This window comes from Pecten maximus, chromosome 10 (genome assembly GCF_902652985.1).
Source record: "Pecten maximus chromosome 10, xPecMax1.1, whole genome shotgun sequence".
Classification (NCBI taxonomy): Eukaryota; Metazoa; Mollusca; class Bivalvia; order Pectinida; family Pectinidae; genus Pecten; species Pecten maximus.
In genome coordinates, this window is record NC_047024.1 from 14667256 (window position 1) to 14692459 (window position 25204).

A 25204-nucleotide genomic window follows, 5' to 3' on the forward strand; every position below is an offset into this window, starting at 1 on the left:
TACGAAACATCCGGGTCTTACCTGCGTGAACAAAGCTGCGCAAAGAAGTAATTTGTGTCATCGTCTTATTTCGGAGAAGCATCCCGTGAGCAAATTTCGGTGTTGTAAGTAACTCGAGATAAATAAGGTCCTATAGTTTCGCCATATAATATCTCTAGAGCTATTCTGTCAAATGGACTTCGAACATTTATTCTCAGAAGCCGTCATATGATATATCGCTAAAAGAAAACGCCCGTAACCTCGGACGTAGTACAGCCCAAACAAGAATCGTCGGGACAGTCTGTTTTTGCCCTTTTCCGTAATTAGATTGGATAAATGCCAGTCTCTTGGTACAGAGCAGAAAATAGTCTTTCTAAACTGACATTAAGTCTGAATTTGTCATTTTGGAATCCGAAACTTTTGAAGCCTGTCCCACGTCAAGGTTGTAATGGCGTAGAGATGTTTGATCGAACACCTGCTGATGAAGCGATTTGACGTGTGTTTCTGTCTCCGGTGTCAAATAATGTCATGTTGTCTTTATCAAACATAAAACTTTTAATATCGATACGACTGATATATTAATCGACATCAATTTATTGTTTACCGTTCAGTAAATCGGTGTCCTGTTCTGATTGTCAAAGTTTTATTGATTTTTTTATGTTTTGTCATTCAACACCTTTTAACAATTTGCAAAATCAATTGTTAAAAGGTGTTGAATGACAAAACATAAAAAAATCAATAAAACATTGACAATCAAAAACTATATTTCACAATATAATGTAATAGTGTACATATATATAGGGTGAAATATTTACACATGTAAAAGGGCAAATATATTAGATATCCTAATTTTAGGATACCTCAAAAAAAAGAACCTACCAACGGGAGATTTGATAGTTCTTCTGTGACGTTTATTAGATATTGAAAAAGGCCGTAAAAGAGCATTTATTGCTGTAACACACAATTGTCTTTACCTTCACAGCATCAACATTTTTGGTTCATTTCTTAAAAATATAATTAAAGAATACTGTAGATATACAATTGAGTGACTGAGTCTCTGCAGTGGAATAAAAAAGACATAATTTGGATAATTCTTGGTAAAATTAAACCCAATGAATAAGCAGGAGATGACTTTGATATGGTAACATCATATGGGAATAATTACTGTCAAAATGGCATACATGTTGTGTGCTGCTGTTGTAATAATGAAGCATTTGACAGTAAAAAGTGTTAAGTGCTTTTTCTACTACAACAGTAACTAATCTGTTCTGTGTTTATGGCATAGTGTCTTGTATTGATATGCTTTATGATTTGTTACCTACAGTATGACATTATCTAGCTAATTAAAATAAGCTATGCAGTTATTGTGTGTATTTGACTTTTCTTTCAAATTGTGAAATATAGTTTCAATGGGAGATATTCAATTGTCAGTTTTTAGATCAAACCCTCTAAACCTTGGAAATAAGTGTCTTCAATTTTAAGTTTAAAATGGATTAAGGATTGATAACATTTTGTCTTTGATAAAAATTGTATTAAATAGCATAAAATGTTTGTATATGTATGTATTAAAATATATCTATTGTTGTCCGGGTATTACCTGATACAAAGGTCAGTCATATATTGTTACTCATATTAACATATTATGTTGTGCATTGCCTTCATTTACCTGATAGGGACACAGAAATATTCTGGATTATTTCTGGTCAGTAACATTACATCCTGATAAGATAAAATTTGTTGTCATATTTGTAATAGTGTACATATATATAGGGTGAAATATTTACACATGTATGCAGTTATGGGAATTTTCATTTAAAACTGATTGTCACTATAAGCATTAATGAATTTTGAGTAAGCTTTTTTCACCAAGAACCAACTGTTTGTTGACAAGTAGTATGAAACATAATAGATTGGTTAGTGTGTTTGTTGACAAGTAGTATGAAACATAATAGATTGGTTAGTGTGTATGTGAATAGACATATCAACTTTTCAGTATTTAGAAAAACAAAATTTCATTATTTAATTATTGCAAACCTAGACCAGTCCATTTGTTTATTGATATTTATTAAAAGACACAAACATGATATAATCTTCATTGTGTTTGATACATTTTTACAAAGACAGGTTTTCTACCACTATACAGCAGCTATATATTGATTATTCTACAATGGGAGTTTGTGTGTACTATGTGCAGCTTATAAACCCACTCATAGCCACAGTTGCTACAAACTGATAATACATCTCTCTTTTTTTTTTCCCAAGAAGCATTGTGGTACATGTTTCAGTGGATGTTAAAACCATGTCCATTTTAAAGAAACCTCATTATTCACTAGCTCTATCAGAAGTTAATCTAGACCAATTTTACTTCTGAAAAAATCTTTTTCCCAATTCGCCATTTTTCTTCCCAAAATGAGACAAAAAAGGCCCCATCCCAAACAAGTGAGAAAAAGACCAGATTTGAGTTAACTGAGTAAATTTTACATAAAACTTATACTGTTAGAACTGAAGATTAACTCCTAGATAAGCATGGTCTTTGACTTATCAGAGCTCGAGATAATGAAGTTTGTTGATTGCATGATATTTATCTCCTGTCTAAACAGACACCAAAATATAATTAGTCTTGCTTATAAATTGTGTTCTCCTGTTTTGGAGGATTTTCTTTCAATTCATGAGATTTTTTTGATGGGGAATTTGTTTTTATTCAAAGGGGAAAACACCACCAGTGGGGAATACTAACTAATTTTGGTAGTAAAATAAATGACAGTATATCTTGTCCATTTAATTAGGGTAAAATGCCTTATGGCTAACAATATCGAAGTACTTAGTAATGTATCAATCAACATCATTTTAATCTCTTCAGCAAATGAGAAATAAGTTTTTTTATGATAACTGGTTAAATTAACTAAGTGGGAGAGTAACAAGGTGTGACTTTGTAGCTTAACTAGTGCACTTTGTTTTACAGGAGCTGAATTTGGAAGTTGCATTGTGTTAGTTGGAAACAATTTATTATGGCTGGAGAAGAACAAGTAGAGGTAAATGTTTTAGGTTATTCTTAATTGTTTGCTGTTGTAATATTGTATACAGCATAATGTATAACACAATGGTTACCAATAACTATTATAACATTTCAACATTGATTTTATCACTTTTTTTTTGAAAAAACCAAGGTTTTGGAAGTGTTTCACAACTTGGCTGTATTTTTATTGACAGACTTCCTCGAATTAATTACATTGTTATTTGTGATTACAAGTAAACTAGTACAGTATTAATTTATCTTCTTGCAGTGTCCACTATGTATGGAACCTTTAGAAATTGATGACTTCAATTTTTTTCCTTGCACGTGTGGATACCAGGTGAGTCATAATACCAAAGATAAATATTTCATATTGGTTTCGATTTGATTTAATTGTGAACTCAAATATATAGAGCATGTACGACATGTACAAATAATTCTGTTCTTTGATGTTTCAATTATGCAGTGCTACTAGTGAAATGAATAAAATCTTTTCATTTTTCTATACCATTTTATCAAAAAGTGATTGGCCAATGAGTAATATTTTATTTTGGTCAATACAGTACAATTCAAGTTTCCCAGTGATGTCATTTTTGTAAAATATCAATAGAAAGAAATAATATCTACCATTCAAAATACTTGTGCAATGAAGTCTGCAAGAGATAAGTTTTATATTTACCAACATGATCACTATGATAAATCCTAGACAATTGAAAGACATATACCATTGTAAACCTGTGTGCTGTTCTAATATACTCATACAGAGGTTAATGGTGTTATTTATTGATGTTTCAGATTTGCAGATTCTGTTGGCATAGAATCAGAACAGATGAAAATGGATTGTGTCCCGCTTGCAGAAAGGTACATTATTAAAAAAAATTATGGTTATTCTCATACATTTTGCATGAGGAGGATGGGTAGACTTTGGTATATTCTCAAGTCTGCTCAGTAGGGATTTGTGTAGATATAGTCTGGTAACATCCTAATTCTACAGTAGAGATTTGCTTGTAAAGGAATCCAGTTGCTTTTGAAAGCTCACAAACACAATTTTCAATTGCTGTTGGTGTTAAACATCAAATTAATACTTAACTAATTAAACTCATTCCAAACAGTGTATGAAAAAAATACTAGTAAAAACATTACCGTTTATCATAATACAAAAGGATGATATATTTTCACTATTGACATCTTGTTCCCATTGATGAATTAAAGCAGTGTTATATTCAATCTTCAGTGAACAATTTTGTTAGAAAACGACAATGGTTCCAAGAAGACATTTTCCTTTCTGTAGGCATTAATAGTTTCATTTTCACCCCATAACACCCAGATCTAGAGTATATTGTTGATTGTCATAGAGGCATGGTGGTCTATTGGTAGGATGTAAGGCTATGTGGCCAAAGGGTTGCTATTTCGAGTCCTGTCACAGCTGCTGTGTGGTATCTGTGAACAAGATACTGTACACTGTTGTGTTTCAGTCGACTCAGCTGTAAATGAGTACTTGATAGACAGTGCAAGGAATGTTGTTTGTAAGCTGTTACCACTGAAATGGCATTTGGCTGGTTGCTAAAGGCCAAAATACCACATATAACAATCTGTGAACCACTTTGAGATGGCTGTCTTGCTGTGATGTAATTGTATATAAAACTCCAAGTTATAATCATTATCTAAAAAAACTGAGAGAAAATATTGATGGGAAGGGCATGCTTAAATGGGTAACTGGCTGTATTGTACTACAACTAATAACTTATTTCTTTCATCCTCAGCAATATCCAGAGGATCCAGCAGTGTTCAGGCCCCTCACAGATGATGAGTAAGCATGCTTTCAATGATACAATTAATATGTCCAAGTCCCAAGTAGAAGTGGCTCGATAGATAACAGATACTGAAAGCTTTTCTATCATAATTGTAGCAGTTTTTCCATATAGAGGGTAGGCTTTGACTAAGTACTGTATCCATTATTTTGTGGAAATATTTGGTACTAAATATGACGTAACTTGTACATTTTCAGACTATTCTTATCATGGAGTATTGTCTGTGTCTTGTCTTGTCTAGTTAAAGGTAGACTTTATACTGCATTGATCAAATTATCAAATTAATTATTCGTTTAGGCTTGATCTCATAGAATGTTCTCAATATAGACTGCAAAGAATCAAAAAGGAAAGAAAGCAGAAAGACCTACAGAGGAAACAAAAAGCAGCGGAAAACAGAAAACATCTAGCAAATGTCAGGTGAGTAATTTGCTTTGCAGATGCAGTATACCTATAAATATAATTAGTTATGATTAGTTTTTATAAGCTCACCTGGCCCAAAGGGTCTGAGGGGTAGGGCCAAAAGGGATGGATTTGGTTTAATTGATATAAACAACTTCTTCTCTGGAACTAAGCAATGGATATCACTCATATACGACTGGCAGCATCCTTATGGGGTGAGGATTCTAAATTGTACAAATGGGTTGGACTTACCCCCTGGGGACCTGAGGAGCAGGGCCAGAAGGTGTCAGTTTTGCTAAATTGCTATAAACAATTAATTGTCTGATAGTAAGCGATGAATATCTATCATATTTGACTGCTAGCATCCCTAGGGGATGGCGATTTAAAAAAAACTATAAATAGTCCAGCTGACCCCCAGGGGACTGAGGGGCGAGTCTAAAGGGGGTCAATTTGGCTAAAGATATATTTATAACGACTTTTCTAAAACAAAGTTATGTACATCACTCATATTGTAGTAGGGATTCAAAATTGTACAAAAGGTTTGGCTGACCCCCTGGGGGCCTAAGGGGCGGGGCCAAAAGGGTCAATTTTGCTCTTTGGAACTAAGCAATGTATGACATTGGTATTTCAGTGGTAACATCCCCAGGAGGCTGGGATTCAAATTCATACAAGTAATGGGGCTAACACCTCCCTCCCTCCCGCCCTCCCTCCCTCCCTGGGGTCTGGGGTATTTCCCCTCCCTTGAAGACTTCTTTTATTTTATCTTTGAAACCATTCAGATCACCACCCCATATCATATAAAGCCTTACTGGGCATCAAGAGATGAACACAATCCTGATGTAAAAATAGGCCCAGGGGTCTTTCCCCACCCCAAGGGACTTATAGTTTCTTTAAATACAATCATGTTGGATCTTGACTTTGTTTCTGAGTTATATCTTTGAAGTAGTTAGGATCCCCACAACATAATCATACATCAACAAATTAGTTATTAGTAAATATGGAACATTAATATTTGATGTTTGCTCAAATATACCAGGTGAGCGATACAGGCCCTCAAGGCCTCTTGTAAAGTAGAGACCAAACAGCTTTATCTAAAGATTATATGACCAATTTCTGGTGACACATGTTATATGGCATTTATGGTTCTTTATTTCAGAGTTGTTCAGAGGAACCTTGTATTTGTTGTTGGTCTTTCCAAAAAATTAGCAGAACCAGAGGTGTTAAAAAAGCATGAATATTTTGGAAAATTTGGGAAAATTCATAAAGTTGTCATCAATCAAAGTACTTCCTATGCTGGAGCACAGGTAATGTTGATGCTATGAAATACAGAACACACACTTCAATTACCTTATTTTACATCTTTGTGCAAGATTTATATACTATTTGATATGGTATAAAATTTAATTGAATATTCAAAAGTTAAACAATTTTATGCAATATGAACCGTCATGTCAAGTAAAGTGCTGTCTTTCACTTTTGTATGATTATAAATGTTTTCTCATTGCTGTCTATGCGTTCGTAGTCATGAATGATCTAATTTATGACCAGCTTAGGCTGATCTTAAGATCCAAATTTGGGTCTTATGTGACTGAAACAATTATTTTTCAATAAACATGTAGCATTTCAACCTTTCTGGATTACCTCTAAATAGGTTTGAAGTCCACCTTACCATTGTCAATTGGTCTGACTACATTTGCTTTATTGGTTTAAGGGGTTACCAACTTTGTCCAAGAAATAACCTTAACCAAATTTCATGATCAAATGGGTCAAATGTGCTAAAGTCTTGAAATATTCTTCCTGAATATCAAACACAAATGTTGCAGAAATTCTTAGTCTTGTTTTAAAAGAAATTAAAACTCATGTCAGGTCCTGTGTATAATTTTGTAGGGTCCAAGTGCTAGTGCTTATGTGACATATCATCGTTCTGATGATGCTCTTCGTGCCATCTTGGCTGTGAACAATGTACATGTTGATGGAAGGACATTGAAGGCCTCGTTGGGTACAACTAAATACTGTAGTCATTTTCTTAGGGGTGCACAATGCCCTAAGCAGGTGAGTCTTTTTCCTGATAGTATTTTAAAACAAGTATCGTAAAAAATTTTAGATGAGTTTGGAAAAAAATGTTGTGACCTAGCAGTGGGAGCAGAAGCCAGCCTAAGAGGCTACGGTGAACCTCTGGTCAGATCGAATAGGTGTATAATGAACTCTTGACTTATTTTCTGAAGCAAAATTTTGTATGATTCGAACAGATTCATCAGTATTTATTTGATTTTGTTCAAACTGACCGAAGGTTTACCGTTACTCATTTGTTGCTATGACTGACTAGTTTGCGAGTTCGAAACCTATGTGGGGCAGTTGCCAGGTACTGACTGTAGGCCGGTGGTTTTTCTCCGGGTACTCCGGCTTTCCTCCACCTCCAAAACCTGGCACGTCCTTAAATGACCCTGGCTGTTAATAGGACGTTAAACAAAAACAAACCAAAAACTACAGTTTGTATTTTTAGGTCACCTGAGCAAAGGTGAAATGACATACTCTTAATGAGTGGAAGGTTCTTATGATGCTTTATCAAAATTGTAAATTTCATGGCCCCTGGATTTCACATTCTCCTCTGGGAGGGGCTAAATGGCATAATAATTTATATAGGAAACTCATATTTTTATTAGCGTTTGTTTCGTTTTCATTTGTAATTAGTTAAAGTTGGGTTAGCGCTATCTTTTCTCCATGACATGTTATCAGAGAATATTTCAAGGTCAAGGCCTTGCCATGGGGTCCAAAAAAGGTCAAAAATGAAAATCTCGAATTGAGTAATTTTTCATCGCATATAAAAAAAATCATGACCCACTGGTTATCAGATGAAAAATGTCAGGGTTTTTTGCCAAAATTAAAAAAATCACCCAATACTGCACATAAAAAGGTTTCTACTCTTTATCTTTAGACATGAAGGCTTTATATTTGACACATTGATAGCATGTGTGGTTGGCTAAAAATGAAATGCTCAGAAAATTATTTATTTGGGTCACATTTTAAAGAACCTCTTATGAAGGTGTGGGTAACGTTTCAAGGTAATGTCATCAAAAATTAAACGGATACGGTTTGTTGAAAAATGTTTTCCGTCCAAAATTCAAAATTATCCAAAAATTACTATTCAAATGATTTTCTTTCATTACTATGACACTTATACACTAGATAATTAGCTCATCTACAACATGAGTTGCTGACTGCAATATGTATGCAAATAGTAAGTTGACCTTGACCATCAAAGTTCAAGATCACAGATATCAAATGACAATCAAAGGGGCGAAACTATACTTATTTTATACAGGAACTGTTAAGAAATACATTGTAAATACATAGCAGATGGCTACATGTTTAAGACTCAGTTGACCATTAAGGCCCATAGGGCCTCTTGTAAATTTTGTGTTATAAACCTGTATGAGGTTTTGCTAGCTCACCATGTTGGAGGAAAGATAACCTGCATTGCCTTAAAATTGATTTGGAATTTAGCCTCTGAATCTTTGAAACAAGAATTTTACAATAATTGCCATCATAGAGCTGCTGTAATCATGGATTGCTCTAGCTGACTAGCTTATTTGAAAATGTTAATATGTTATTCATTGTTATAGAATATCAAACAAACGAAAATCTTATGGTGTAAATTTAAGCTATGTTCTTGAGAAGTGTTTTATGATAATTTGATGTTTTATGATTTCAGGATTGCATGTATTTACATGAACTAGGTGAAGAAGCAGCAAGCTTTACAAAAGAAGAAATGCAAGTTGGGTAAGTTCTATTTCTCGAGTAACCAGATATGATAAATCTTTGACATACATTATTAACCTGGTACTTTGAAATAACAGTTGTATATATGATATATAATATCCCTCTGCTCACTCTTCTCATCTGTGTTATGTAAGTACTGTTGAGTCGATAACACTTGGACTTTTTCCAGTTCTTCCTTGAAGGTCATATGTCACGGCCACTTACTATTAATAGAAAATCATTTCAGCCAGTTGCTATGTAACATTCAGGTTAAGAGTCATACTCATCGTGGGACAAATTCTGACATGTCGGTACTCTTCTGTAATGAGTGGATTTCAAATGTCACTGAAAATCAAATACATATACTGGTAGTCATGGAACAGTAGCAGGTACACTACAATCTGTTGCAACTTAAAAAGAGAGAAAATATTTCTGCTTTTTACTCCCATCCACTCTCTTCATTATCTCTGTGTATATATATGTATATATATATTTGTTTCTTTCAGCAAACATCAAGAGTATGAACAAAAACTGCTTGAATCGTTCATGAATTCCCAAAATACTGCAAACAATCATGTCACGGGAACAAACAGTAAAACCATACCAACAAGGTAAGTGATACACACAGGCTTTAATTTTCAAATCATTGGTCAAGAATGAATTTACATGTGTATTTAGCTCATTAGATTACGTTGAAAACATTCATTATTAGCTCACCTGGTCCGAAGGACCAAGGTGAGCTTATGCCATACCGTGGCGTCCGTCCGTCCGTCCGTCCGTCCGTCAACAATTGACTTATTTGACTTCTTCTTCATAACCGCTGATTGGAATTTCACCAAATTTGGTCAGAAACATCCCTATGGGTAGGGGATTCAAAATTGTACAAATGATGGGGCTGACCCCCTGGGGGCCTCTGGGGCGGGGCCAAAAGGGGTCAATTTAGCTATTTTGATATAAATGACTTCTTCTCTGAAACCGAGCATTGGATATGGCTCATATTTGCCTGGTAGCATCACTATGTGGTGGGGATTCAAAATTGTACAAATGATGGGGCTGACCCCCCAGGGGCCTGAGGGGCGGGGCCAAATGTGGTCAATTGGGCTCTATTGATATAAACGACTTCTTCTCTGAAACTGAGCAATGGATATCGCTCATATTTGCCTGGTAGCATCACCATTGAGTGGGAACTCAAAATTGTGTAAGTGGTGGGGCTGACCCCCCGGGGCGCTGAGGGGCGGGGCCAAACAGGGTCAATTTGGCTAAATTGATATAAACAACTTCTCCTCTGAAACTAAGCAATGGATATCTCACGTATTTGCCTTGTAGCACCTACTTGGAGTAGGAATTCAAAATTGTACAAATGGTGGGGCTAACCCCCTGGGTGTCTTAGGGGCGGGGCCAAAAAGGGCCAGTTTGGCTAGATTGATATAAACGACTTCTCCTCTGAAACTAAGCAATGGATATCTCACATATTTGACTGGTAATATCCCCTTGGGGTAGGGATTCAAAATTGTACAAATGATAGGGCTGACCCCCTGAGGGCTGAGGGGCTGGCCAGAAGGGGTCAATTTGCCTAAATTGATATAAACAACTTCTCTGAAACTAAGCAATGGATAAATATATATCGCTCATATTCGCCTGGTAGCATCCCCTTGAGGTAGAGATTCAAAATTGTACAATTGGTGGGGCTGACCCCGGGGGGCCAAAAGGGATCAATTTGGCTAAATTGGCATTTTTAGAATTACAATAAAAACAATGTTCATGTAACCATATGAAATGCCTATGATATATTGACATAGCAATACCAGTTGCAAATATACTTTAAGCATAGTTCTTGTTTCATATATCATGAAACCAGGTGAGCGATACAGGCCCTCTGGGCCTCTTGTTATAAAATAATATTGTATTGTTTTTGATTTGGATAAAATGAACAATTTATGTGGTTGTGAAAATTTGATCCTTGAATGGATTAATATAGTAATTGGGAATTGTCTGTGATATAAACTGTAATAAAACTTGCCATTATCATCCAATACATAAGAAGGTTATTTGAAACCATCCTAAAATTGTTTGTGTCATTAAGATAATGTACAGGCATTTAGAGTCAGGTCTATAAAACAGTTAAATAGGTTCACAAGAGATACCTTGCTCTGTATTAATGGACAATTCAATTGTGAATTCTGCACTTCTCTGCCATTATGATTATTATTATCCACATCTTTAAATTGTATTAAATTTGTGTTAATTTTATTGAGGTAAAATTTGGGGAATGCATACCCATGAAAATTACTAGCTTTACAGTAGCATGTGACATTTTTGTTTGGTCATAAGAACATTTATGCTCTTTAAATTCATTCGCTATTATCCTAGTTAACAATCTTCATGTTAATGTCTCTTATTTTATTTGCTACATTTGTGATTATTTATATCTTAAAATGTTTATACTGTTTTTTCTTTTTCTTAAAGAAAAAAGGCGACTTCACCTATCCCAGTAAATCAGACACCACCTTCAGGGACGCCGCCACAACAACAGGTTTCCACACCAGAACAGATCCAACAGCAACAGACGCCTCCAAATAACACACCGCCTCAAAATACACAACCAATCCCCAACACAGCCAACAAAGATGCTTGGCCATCACTACAGACTGGAAGTGTAAGGTCTGAACAGCGCCTAACAAATGGTAACAGACCAAACCACACCCAACAGAAACCAGACACACAGCCCATACATAACCACAACAGAGTACTTGGGTACCACAAAGCTCGCACAAAAACAGAGGCAGACATAGAAAACAAGTAAGTCCAAACAGTTTTTATCAGTACCTACATTTGTTTGAGATCAGCTCAACAGACAGAGAAATGATATATGAAAACTTTGTTTATATGGAACTGAAGCACATAACAAAATTAAAAGACTATATGTTTTAGGTAGCAACATGACAAAACTACTTGATTCCACATGTGACAGAAACTAGTATGAATTAATATTAGATTGCCATGTTATTTGATTATATGCTTTATATCATCATTCTTGCAGTGCTCTACACAGTGCAATAGACAAACCGACAGACACCTCAGTTAAATCGGATATACCAACAGTATCATCCCCACAGAGCACACCGTCCGTGGGGACAGGGTCCCCGGTGTCCCTCCCCCCAGGTTTAACTACATCAACTCTCAGCAAAGCTCCCCTTGGTGCACAACTGTCAGCGAGATTGATGGCCAACCCAGGACTGAAGCCTATACTGTTTGACAACTCTTCCCAGAGTCTTTCACTGTTTAGTAATGGCAATGGCTTTCATGGCAAACGATTCCAAAAACTACCTGTGCCTACAGTGCCAGCAGGTTTGTAAAGCATGCTTTATAACAAATATTTATGAGATTGATCAACCTGAAAAGTTTCAATACAAAATTAACAGAACAAAACAATAAGTGATTTGCAATTATCACTGTCCTGTTATATAGACATTTTGATTTAGGTGGCTCCATGTTGCATGCATTTGTGTATGGTATTTAATCTAATAACTACCTTATTGGCTTTAAACTTTTTAAAAATTTAGCAATATGGATGTTGTCTATAATTTAATTATCATTTAATGTTATACAAAAAAACTTTGAAGAAATTTCTGTATTGAAATTGTTGACATTACAGAAGTTCCAGAGCCAGTTTCAACCCCAGAAATTGCAGAGTCAATTCAAGTCACAAGCTGTACCGATTGGCAAGCTGCTTTTGGGTTTGGGCCAAAAACCAGAGACTTGCCAGATGATGATTTAGGTAGGGTTATCTCCCTTGTATTGTGAGCTGTTTACAAAAGCGATCTATCAAATAGTTACTACCATACACAATCTTCTAATACCATTCAAGTTTTGCTGGTAAAATAAAAGATATGCAGAAATTCTACATTTAGATTTGCTATGGATACGACTGTTGCCAAATCATTCTTTGAAAATGCTTTATCTTGTTTGAGTAACTCATTTAACACTTGTCTACAAAAATAATAATTACTGTACTGATATTTTAAGCAGTAGAATGTCTAAGTAATAAGTAATTGCCCTGTTCAGGTTTTGATCCATGGGATGAGTCATCAAAAGGTTTGGCAGACTTGTTAGAGAAGGAAAATGGTATCAGCCAAACCCACAGACCAAATTATACAGATCAAAACAATCGCTCCAATCACCAACCCCAAAGTTTGCCACCAGGCTTTTCATTAAGTCAGCTACAGCAACAACAACAGCAACAGATGCATCACCCAGCATTTCTAAGACCCGGTAAGTTGAACTGTAAATATGTCAGCTAAATTGCACAGCTTAAAATAATTTATAGGTGATTTTCAATTCTTATTTCATGAAAGTTCAAAATATTGTTTAATATATGAACATTTTATCTTAACTCAAATATAATAACATGCACTGTCATATATTTGCAAGTTATTATTGCAATGATTTATGATTTTATCTTTGTCTAAATACTATTTGCTAATGATTTTATTTCCTCAGATATAGGAAACAATGGAATGCTAGGTTTGATACAGCCAAATATGCCTCCACCAAATTCATACCACAGTATGTTTGATGATGGAAAAGAACAAAATCATGTCAATGCTCAGGTATGTCATGAAATAATTTTTGTTTAAAATCTGCATTATCCAATAAAGATAGGAAATAAAGAAAAATGATTTTTTGAAGAAAAAAACATCAAATTTTGTTATGACAGTTTGTACTAAAATTGGTAGAAAAATATGAAAAAGTTATAGTGAGTAACAATCCTAAAAATAATGGAGTTATGCAGCTTGATCACATTATTTTGAAGCCATATCACAAATTATCATATCACTGTCGTGTCAGATAAGTTACAGCATCATTGTCATATTCTTAATTCAGCAAAGTAAATGATGAATATAAATTGTAATTAAGTATTATTGTGCTTAAATATAACTTTTATCCTGTACAGAGAGATGTGTTCAACACTAAAGATTGGCAAGATGGTCTGCGAGCGTTATTGCCAAATATAAACATTAGTTTTGGTGCAACACAGCAAGCAAATAACCCAATGTCTACACATACTTCCTTACATAGTCAACAGCAACAAAAAAGTGAGTACACATCCATCCTACAAATTAATGCCTCTTTTTACAAGTCACTCTGGTTAAAATTGTCTTCCATTTCCTGACCGGTGGGTCTCTTTAGCCACTCACTGTACAACACTGTTGGGTCAAAAGCTGTGCACCTTCCTTGAATTGCCATAGTTGTTGATAGGACATGAATATAAAACCAAACCATTGCTGTGAAAGTTTTACAGAATTAGAAAAAAAAAAGCATAATAGTCCCATTTCAAGTGTCTTGTATTTTGTGTGAATTTTTCTACTACAATTTCTTCTGAAGGGATCACAGTTAGGTAACATCGCATGCCAGATCCTTTTTATAGCCATTTTTATGACTTTCAAATTTGAGAAATTTAAGAGAGGAAAAAAAAGAGCCATGGTAGACATCTTGGAATTTGTTTGGACATTGCTGTAATGCATCAATATTTTGTTTGTGATTTTGATGAAACTTTGTTCTTACCATTTCGGTACCTGTACATTGTTCAACAGAAGGAGGATAATTGATCTTTGGGCAGTGTGCCCCACTGGGATCTCTTGTTCAGGAAGGTTAAAGTAAATTTTGGATTTTTAGTCTGTTGTAACAACATTATGCAAGACAAGCAAGTTATCATAAATTAACTGTAATTATGGCCATTGTTGAATATGAATGTAGTCTCTTAACATTTGTTCAATAATTGATATTTGCCAGGTTCAGTGTTATCTTCAGACAGTCCGCCACACTGGTTAAAATCTATTCACCAGCTCACAGACATAGAGGGAAGCCACACAAACAGCCAAAACCACAGACTACCTTTTGTGCAACAGTTCCCCCTCAGAAGTAAGTTATAAAAACTATTAGATACCGGTATAAAGGAAGTTTTTACAGAATGTATCATTTGAGTATGAAATCATTGCTTGTGTATGTACATATGTATACTGCTTGTGATTCTTGTTGATCAAGTACAGTGAAAATTTCATTGATTCTGTGTGAATTTCTTATAGATGATGTATTTCAATTCTTTAAAATCTGTGGTAACTTTTAATGCTATTATCAAAAGAAAACAATACATCAGCAGTGCAGCATTAGGGTGTGTGTAAATGTGTATACTGTTGACTATTGTAGACACAGGCTGGCCCACACAGACACAGACCCCTCCCCCAGGCTTTCAGACATCCATCAGACCTCCCACACATCCCACAGAACCACACAAAATTTCTGAAGGTAAGTTAAACCATGCAGATGTTGCTGTGTGCCAGATTTATCTCCATTCTCAACTAAGAATTCTTCAGTAACTCAGAAGTTTGAAAATTAATCAAATTATGAGAATAAGCTACAGTGAAAGTTCCAATGGACCAGTGGTTATAGTTTGTTACATTCAAAACTTGTTATAGGTATGAAAATAAAGAAGGTTGGGGATTAGATTTAATTTCTAAGCTGAAAATTATATAAAGCCTGTTTATGGAAAGTTTTATTGTATAAGCTATATATTGTACATGTCATCAGAAATGTGTTACTATTTTACTTGTAAAACCTACACCAGAAGTGTTTTTTCTGTTAATGAAATGAAGTTCATTTATATTTGCAGGTTTGCAGTAGCTTTAATCTCCTAAAGACAGACAGAAGACAAAGATTTTTTTTATCTCTACAAAATCAACTTTCATTGCTTATCTTTGATGATGACAGCTTGATTTATGATGGGCAGGCAGGAATTATTGGCATAACTTTAGCCAGATCACTGGTTACTTTTACATGTCTATTTACTTTTGTGATGTTGGAAATATTTGTATATAGAAATATGCTTGAAATTAAGCATTGGTTACGTTTTGGAACTGTTCAAAACTTCAAGTGATCCATTGAAGATAATGTAGTGTGTGACAGTAAATAGTATGTGTTACTGAAAGTACCCAAATGTTCTTATTAAATAGTATCTGTTACTGGAATACCCAAATGCTGATATATCTTACACCAAACTAGTATAAGCTCCTGTTAAAATCAAACAATTTGATACAATTTGTCTTATCATTTAATAGTATCATTAAGAATACTTTTTAGAAAATTGGCAATGAATTACTGAAGATTACTTCGGCTTTGTGCACACTTGATTCTGTGATGTGATGTTATCATACTTATAAGCAAATGTTTGAAATATCTGGTTCGACTCCATCACTATGTATATTTTGTTCTATTTATTAAGAAAAAACTTATGTGTTCCTGGACTATGTAATCGATGACTAAAATGAATTTATTGGTAATATTATACAATATGGCATGAAACCCAACTAATTTCAATTTCAACAAAATTTGGTTGGCACTTTACACATCAGATGTATTGATTATCAGGTTAGGCCTACATAAGTACCAATTAATCTACAGAAGTGAAAATTAGTTAGTACCTCAAGATTGTAGCCATCCATGATATAACTTAAAAAAAATAAGCAGGTTAATAAGGATATTCACGCCATAGTTCTTCGTGGCTTTGTTTTCTGCATCTATGATTTTTCATACTTAAAATATTTGTGAATAGTGCTACATTTGACCAAAAACTTGTTATATAACTGCTCATTATCTAGAATTTTTATCCTTATAATTTAAAAAGAACTAATGCAGCAGTAAGATGGTAAACAATTAGCCCAGTGTACAATTTAAAGGCATTTGTTTCAACACATTTTGTGACACGCTTTTTTGTCCTGTGAATAATTAATTTCATCTCTGATAGACAGTGCATCAAATGCTATGACAATGTGTCTTCCAAACCTCTTTATTTCATTCAAACCATTGTGAAACAAGTTATATTAACTTATATTGCATCTGCTTACCCAGATGGACAGACATGGGGAGAGGAAAATGATGTAGAGTTAGTTGTCAGGCAGGTGAAAATAACACATCCAATAGGTAAAAGTCGGCACTCACCACTACGCCACCAAACTATCCATTGGACCTAGAGTAGTTACTGTTTATCTTGGATGTTTTTCATGGTCACTACTGAGGAAAAACATATTATCAGTGAATTTACAATTCACTTTTTTTGTAAAATTATGTTTTTATAGGAAACAATGGCACTGAAAGGTTGACGGGTCATTGATTGTGACTGAAAGATAAGAAAACAAAAGTTATTTACAGGATAAATAAGTTGTTCAACTTGTGTTATGGTTAACAAAGAACCTTATCTACTTGTATTGCTTGAAAATTAATTTGCGAGATAAAAACATATACCTACTGTTGCCTGTTCACAGTTCAAATGTCCCATAATGACATGCATATGTTATACAAAAAGCCGCTGAAGTGGCATGGAAAATTGATGTAGCAAATTAGTTTTAACTGTTTCATGTGTCCTTGTCTTTGTTATCAAACAGATGTAGCTTGTGAACATCTCATTATTCTGATTGTTTTGTGATTATTTTTGTCTCCAACAAAAGCTATGAATTAAATGGATCAATTCATATCTAGATTTACAATAGCAATGGTTGTGTGCTCCTGCAGCGTCTGCCCGTCATGATCAAGCTGTCATGCTGTCAACAAATCAAAAGATACCATGTTCGGCATCAGTTCCACACAGGACATTATTTTAATGACTGTTACTATAAATGGAGTTGTATCAAAGATGTGTGTTTTTTTTAACTATGAGTGTATGTGTTAAACTCATTTTTTATTAGATTCAACATTATCAACAAAATCAACGCAGTAAATGCTTAACCTTTTTTAAACACCACTTGACACCATCTAAGAGCATATACAGTAAAGATTTGAATATTTTTTGCGAGATGTTTTAAACACATATAATGAATAATGAATGTTCTTGATTATTGAAATTACTACAGTGAAAAGAAATTGGTTCCAAAATTAGCAGAAAGGAAATACAATTTATGATTCTGCTATATTCAACTTGTTTTTAATAGGTCCTGCCTGATGTGCTTAGTTTCCATAAAGTCATGTTTTCTGTAGGAATAGAATCTTTTGACTTCATCTCATTTCTCCATTAAACTTGGTTCAATTTTTCCAAGTTAAAGACTTTGTAAACCCACAAGGTTTGTATTTATTTCCAGTATTCTAAGGTATGACTTCCTGACCCTCCACACACACAGTAGCAAGCAAGTTACCTTCATGAATTCTGTCAAACAAATTATATATGCAGACAATTTGTAACGAAAAGAAGTTATTGCACAACTAGAGAAATTATTGAACAGATTTCTGTCACAAGAATGAATTGGTGACTTAATGAGACTAGGACATGAAGGAAGAATCCAGACTAAAGGCTGTGCGGTTTGAGCCCTTGGCGCTATTATTTCCCATATCGCACATGATTTTAAGCTTTACAAGTATGTTATAATGATTATTACAAGAATACCCATAGCTTAACCTACACATTGTGCAAATTGTTTGAATTTTGGCAACACCTGCCATCTCCACGTTATGTAGTATTCTGAGGAATTGTACAAAACTAAAGAGTGGTGGTAAATATGCCAAAAAATTAAAGGCTGACCATTTTTATGCATGGTACCATTGAAATTTACAGCCTACATTGGTATGACCTTAACATGAAGATAATAAAAGTATTAATGAATGAAGTACTTTACTGAAGTTATTGTTTGTCTAGAGATTTATTAAAAGATTGGCCAGAGTAATCTTGGTGAACAAAACGCTACCATAGTGGTCAAATTAGATACATGTATACAGAAAATGTTGTTTTGAGATACTCCAAAAGTGTTTAGCTCATGTGCCACATAGTGCTTGTCATGCATCCAGCAACTTTCAACTTCTAGAATACTATAAGCAACTAGTAACGATGAATGACCTTAACATACTGAAGGGGTTAACCTATTTTCAAAGTCACTGGTTAAATGGATACAAAAAATCTTTTCAGAATTTTTCTCTAAGTTGACCTCACTTACTATTGACCTATTCGATCACTATATTTTGTCAGTTAAACTCTTCAATAATTGACCTCAACCTATTTTGAAGGTTATAGGAATCAAACTGGTAAAAATTCTTTGATAATCTCAAGGTTGGACCAAGAGGCTCGATGATCATGATATTTTTCTCATTTTGATTACTTTGACCTGTTTGCAAGGTCGCATGGTTAAAGAATATAAAAATTTCTTCGAGCACCTTCTAAAGACCAACGGTAATCTTGTTTGGCCAGTAGTTACTTGCTAAGGATTGATGTGAAATTTCCTCCTCAAGATAATGACCTATTTTCAAGGTCACATGGGTCATTTACAGCTCCAACGATCTTAAACTAAAGTGTCTTGATATTTTGTAACCTGTACCTAGGATGGAGTGTTATAAAGTTTCTCGTATAAGGAAGACTTAACAGGACTTGCCTCTTTTGGATACCAAACAAAAAGAAAACCAAGCAGTTGCTAAATTACCACATTTGCCTACCCGGTGGATAGGGAGGGAGATTAACTCACTAGAACGAAGATAGGCGGACGTACTCGCACTAGAACGAAGATTGAACGACGATAGGACGTATTCACACTAGAACGAATATAGGAGGACGTACTCTCACTAGAACGAAGATAGGAGGACGTACTCATACTAGAACGAAGATAGGAGGACGTACTCATACTAGAACGAAGATAGGAGGACGTACTCACGCTAGAACGAAGATAGGAGGACGTACTCACACTAGAACGAAGCTAGGAGGACGTACTCACACTAGAACGAAGATAGGAGGACGTACTCACGCTAGAACGAAGATAGGAGGACGTACTCACACTAGAACGAATACAGGAGGACGTACTCACACTAGAACGAAGATAGGAGGACGTACTCACACCAGAACGAAGATAGGAGGACGTACTCACACTAGAACGAAGATAGGAGGGCGTACTCACACTAGAACGAAGATAGGAGGACGTACTCACACCAGAACGAAGATAGGAGGACGTACTCATACTAGAACGAAGATAGGAGGACGTACTCACACCAGAACGAAGATAGGAGGACGTACTCATACTAGAACGAATACAGGAGGACGTACTCATACTAGAACGAAGATAGGAGGACGTACTCACACCAGAACGAAGATAGGAGGACGTACTCACACCAGAACGAAGATAGGAGGACGTACTCACACCAGAACGAAGATAGGAGGACGTACTCACACCAGAACGAAGATAGGAGGACGTACTCATACTAGAACGAATACAGGAGGACGTACTCATACTAGAACGAAGATAGGAGGACGTACTCACACCAGAACGAAGATAGGAGGACGTACTCACACTAGAACGAAGATAGGAGGACGTACTCACACCAAAACGAAGATAGGAGGACGTACTCATACTAGAACGAATACAGGAGGACGTACTCATACTAGAACGAAGATAGGAGGACGTACTCATACTAGAACGAAGATAGGAGGACGTACTCACACCAGAACGAAGATAGGAGGACGTACTCATACTAGAACGAATACAGGAGGACGTACTCATACTAGAACGAAGATAGGAGGACGTACTCACACTAGAACGAAGATAGGAGGACGTACTCTCACTAGAACGAAGATAGGAGGACGTACTAGAACGAAGATAGGAGGACGTACTCACACCAGAACGAAGATAGGAGGACGTACTCACAATAGAACGAAGATAGGAGGACGTACTAACAATAGAACGAAGATAGGAGGACGAACTCACACTAGAACGAAGATAGGAGGACGTACTCACACTAGAACGAAGATAGGAGGACGTACTCACACTAGAACGAATACAGGAGGACGTACTAATACTAGAACGAAGATAGGAGGACGTACTCACACCAGAACGAAGATAGGAGGACGTACTCACACTAGAACGAAGATAGGAGGGCGTACTCACACTAGAACGAAGATAGGAGGACGTACTCACACCAGAACGAAGATAGGAGGACGTACTCACACTAGAACGAAGATAGGAGGACATACTCACACCAGAACGAAGATAGGAGGACGTACTCATACTAGAACGAATACAGGAGGACGTACTCATACTAGAACGAAGATAGGAGGACGTACTCACACCAGAACGAAGATAGGAGGACGTACTCACACTAGAACGAAGATAGGAGGACGTACTCTCACTAGAACGAAGCTAGGAGGACGTACTCACACTAGAACGAAGATAGGAGGACGTACTAGAACGAAGATAGGAGGACGTACTCACACCAGAACGAAGATAGGAGGACGTACTCACAATAGAACGAAGATAGGAGGACGTACTCACAAAAGAACGAAGATAGGAGGACGAACTCACACTAGAACGAAGATAGGAGGACGTACTCACACTAGAACGAAGATAGGAGGACGTACTCACAATAGAAAGAAGATAGGCGGACGTACTCACAATAGAACGAAGATAGGAGGACGTACTCACAATAGAACGAAGATAGGAGGACGTACTCACACTAGAACGAAGATAGGAGGACGTACTCACACTAGAAAGAAGATAGGTCGACGTACTCACAATAGAAAGAAGATAGGCGGACGTACTCACAATAGAACGAAGATAGGATGACGTACTCGCACTAGAACGAAGATAGGAGGACGTACTCACTATAGAACGAAGATAGGAGGACGTACTCACGCTAGAACGAAGATAGGAGGACGTACTCACACTAGAACGAAGATAGGACGTACTCACAATAGAACGAAGATAGGAGGACGTACTCATACTAGAACGAAGATATAGGAGGACGCACCCACATTAGAACGAAGATAGGAGGACGTACTCACACTAGAACGAAGATAGGAGGACGTAGTCACGCTAGAACGAAGATAGGAGGACGTACTCACACTAGAACGAAGATAGGAGGACGTACTCACAATAGAAAGAAGATAGGAGGACGTACTCACAATAGAAAGAAGATAGGAGGACGTTCTCACACTAGAAAGAAGATAGGAGGACGTACTCACACTTGAACGAAGATAGGACGCACCCACATTAGAACGAAGATAGGAGGACGTACTCACACTAGAACGAAGATAGGAGGACGTACTCACGCTAGAAAGAAGATAGGAGGACTTACTCACAATAGAAAGAAGATAGGAGGACGTACTCATACTAGAACGAAGCTAGGAGGACGTACTCACACTAGAAAGAAGATAGGAGGACGTACTCACGCTAGAACGAAGATAGGAGGACGTACACACACTAGAACGAAGCTAGGAGGACGTACTCACACTAGAACGAAGATAGGAGGACGTACTCACACTAGAACGAAGATAGGAGGACGTACTCACACTAGAACGAAGATAGGAGGACGTACTCACGCTAGAACGAAGATAGGAGGACGTACTCACGCTAGAAAGAAGATAGGAGGACGTACTCACAATAGAAAGAAGATAGGAGGACGTTCTCACACTAGAAAGAAGATAGGAGGACGTACTCACACTTGAACGAAGATAGGACGCACCCACATTAGAACGAAGATAGGAGGACGTAGTCACGCTAGAACGAAGATAGGAGGACGTACTCACGCTAGAAAGAAGATAGGAGGACTTACTCACAATAGAAAGAAGATAGGAGGACGTACTCATACTAGAACGAAGCTAGGAGGACGTACTCACACTAGAAATAAGATAGGAGGACGTACTCACGCTAGAACGAAGATAGGAGGACGTACTCACACTAGAACGAAGCTAGGAGGACGAACTCACACTAGAACGAAGATAGGAGGACGTACTCACACTAGAACGAAGATAGGAGGACGTACTCACACTAGAACGAATACAGGAGGACGTACTCACACTAGAACGAATACAGGAGGACGTACTCACACTAGAACGAAGATAGGAGGACGTACTCACACTAGAACGAATATAGGAGGACATACTCACACTAGAACGAATACAGGAGGACGTACTCACACTAGAACGAAGCTAGGAGGACGTACTCATACTAGAACGAAGATAGGAGGACGTACTCACACTAGAACGAAGCTAGGAGGACGTACTCACACTAGAACGAATACAGGAGGACGTACTCACACTAGAACGAATACAGGAGGACGTACTCATACTAGAACGAAGATAGGAGGACGTACTCACACTAGAACGAAGCTAGGAGGACGTACTCACACTAGAACGAAGATAGGAGGACGTACTCACGCTAGAACGAAGATAGGAGGACGTACTCACAATAGAACGAAGATAGGAGGACGTACTCACACTAGAACGAAGATAGGAGGACGTACTCACACTAGAACGAAGATAGGAGGACGAACTCACACTAGAACGAAGATAGGAGGGCGTACTCACATTAGAACGAAGCTAGGAGGACGTACTCACACTAGAACGAAGATAGGAGGACGTACTCATACTAGAACGAAGATAGGAGGACGTACTCACACTAGAACGAAGATAGGAGGACGTACTCATACTATAAAGAAGATAGGAGGACGTACTCATACTAGAACGAAGATAGGAGGACGTACTAGAACGAAGATAGGAGGACGTACTCACGCTAGAACGAAGATAGGAGGACGTACTCACGCTAGAACGAAGATAGGAGGACGTACTCACAATAGAACGAAGATAGGAGGACGTACTCACAATAGAACGAAGATAGAAGGACGTACTCACACTAGAAAGAAGATAGGAGGACGTACTCACACTAGAACGAAGATAGGAGGACGTACTCACAATAGAACGAAGATAGGAGGACGTACTCACAATAGAACGAAGATAGGAGGACGTACTCACACTAGAGCGAATATAGGAGGACGTACTCACACTAGAGCGGACCGGGACTCGAACCCGGTACCTCTGTGGAACTCTAGATGGACGCTTTAATTACTACATGAGGTACCTGACCACTAGCGTCAGTCAAACCCTGGCCAGCTCCGCTACACTAGCAATGCATGGTAACAAAATTTCGTATTCACCCTTGATAAAATCCATCAAGAGTGAACACGAAATTACAGTGCGAGCCCTCGCTCAGTTTGCGAAGATGGCCTATTGGGGACACTTAGGTTTTCAAATTTATGTCATCAATATACAAGTCCGTGAAATTCAATTTCAAATTGTTTACGTACATCACAACGATGGTATAGTTTGCATTAAAAGGCGCAAAGACTGAAATTGTCCGAGCGCCAGTCGCCCGCTAAACAAGTCCATAGATAGTTTCTTTATCACGTCTTTCAATGTTGCACTGTAAACTATGGCAAGCCAAGTCGTCAACTAAAGTATGCATTTTATAAATTTATGTCTGATTAAGTATATATATCTCATAAAAAATTGTTAATTTAATGGCAATTTGGCAAGACGATCGCTTTGACATACATGTCATAAACGATATTAATATTTTCTGTGAAAACTGACCATTTTATATGACACTCAATTACTATAACCTACACTGGCTACCTGATTGATATACAGTAAAAATCAATTAAAATGCGTTTATTGACGTCAACAAAATCTGGGCAACCACAGTACAGCTGTATAAGATAGGTCCAAAACAGAATTTATATATAGAGGCGGGGCACGATAGAATGTGTGTAGTTAATAGTCTATTTACTTTAAAATCAAAAGATCAAAAACAGAAGCACAAACGTTTGGAGGTTGGTATAACGAAATGCGTGTGTAACTTCGCCTTTTATTAAAAAAAATATGCAACAGTCTATTAATTAATTCTTGTTTTCCATCGATATACTCCAATATTGGTAAAATTACAGAATCAAGTCTAGTGACACGTTTTACATGTTGCAATCAATGATTCATGGAGAACATTTCTCCGTAGTTACTTCAATATTCGCTATTTATATAACCAAAGAATTTCATCAGATTTTTTTTAGAAAGTTCGTCCTAAATTTTCACTGAACGGTGTCCGTTTCATATAAACTTACCGCGACAAGATCTATGCAAATAATAGACATAAATCCATATTTTTCATTAAAGTAGATTAGAGTATGTTAAATTTTCTGGTTTGAATGTATCAACTAATCATTTCTTTTTCTGTAAAATAAATAATACATTAATTAAGTACTGTACACGTGTACTACGTCGCAATAACGGACATGTGTTTTGTCATACTTACCACAATTCATTTGAGTCACAAAACTGACGATTTCAGATATGTCATAATACGTACATGTTTTATCATATAGATCTATTGAAGAAATAAAGATTTAATAACACAAAAAATATATACATATGTCTGATGTGAATACGATTTAAACA

At 36.4% G+C, this 25204-nt stretch overlaps 2 protein-coding genes across 3 annotated transcripts; one reads left to right on the top strand and one right to left on the bottom strand.

The window, feature by feature from the left end:
• Window positions 1–11: 11 nt before the first annotated feature.
• Window positions 12–18612, top strand: LOC117336784 (CCR4-NOT transcription complex subunit 4-like). Of its 2 annotated transcripts, none has more exons than XM_033897427.1 (19): window positions 12–104; window positions 2942–3011; window positions 3264–3332; window positions 3788–3853; window positions 4756–4802; window positions 5101–5220; window positions 6359–6506; window positions 7090–7254; window positions 8915–8982; window positions 9468–9572; window positions 11428–11760; window positions 12002–12309; window positions 12617–12739; window positions 13027–13233; window positions 13462–13571; window positions 13916–14057; window positions 14755–14883; window positions 15169–15267; window positions 15632–18612. In XM_033897427.1, exons 2-19 carry the CDS (start codon window positions 2988–2990, stop codon window positions 15640–15642), a joined length of 2274 nt encoding a protein of 757 aa, XP_033753318.1. In that variant the 5' UTR covers window positions 12–104; window positions 2942–2987; the 3' UTR covers window positions 15643–18612. The 2 variants fall into 2 exon arrangements, with proteins under 2 accessions (XP_033753318.1, XP_033753319.1); XM_033897428.1 differs by having other exon boundaries at window positions 5131–5220.
• A 1073-nt stretch (window positions 18613–19685) lies between these two features.
• On the bottom strand, window positions 19686–21017 carry LOC117336540 (uncharacterized serine-rich protein C215.13-like). Its single transcript, XM_033897152.1, has one exon. The coding sequence runs from the start codon at window positions 21015–21017 to the stop codon at window positions 19686–19688; it is 1332 nt and encodes a 443-aa protein (XP_033753043.1).
• Window positions 21018–25204: the final 4187 nt, after the last annotated feature.

Bases quoted from the DNA above. Each gene is read 5' to 3' on its own strand.
- LOC117336540 (XM_033897152.1), bottom strand. From the start codon at position 21,017: ATGAGTACGTCCTCCTGTATTCGTTCTAGTATGAGTACGTCCTCCTAT.
- LOC117336784 (XM_033897427.1), top strand. From the start codon at position 2,988: ATGGCTGGAGAAGAACAAGTAGAG. The intron at 12,310-12,616 runs GTTTGTAAAGCA...TTGACATTACAG, and splicing joins TGTGCCTACAGTGCCAGCAG to AAGTTCCAGAGCCAGTTTCA. The intron at 14,058-14,754 runs GTGAGTACACAT...GATATTTGCCAG, and splicing joins TAGTCAACAGCAACAAAAAA to GTTCAGTGTTATCTTCAGAC.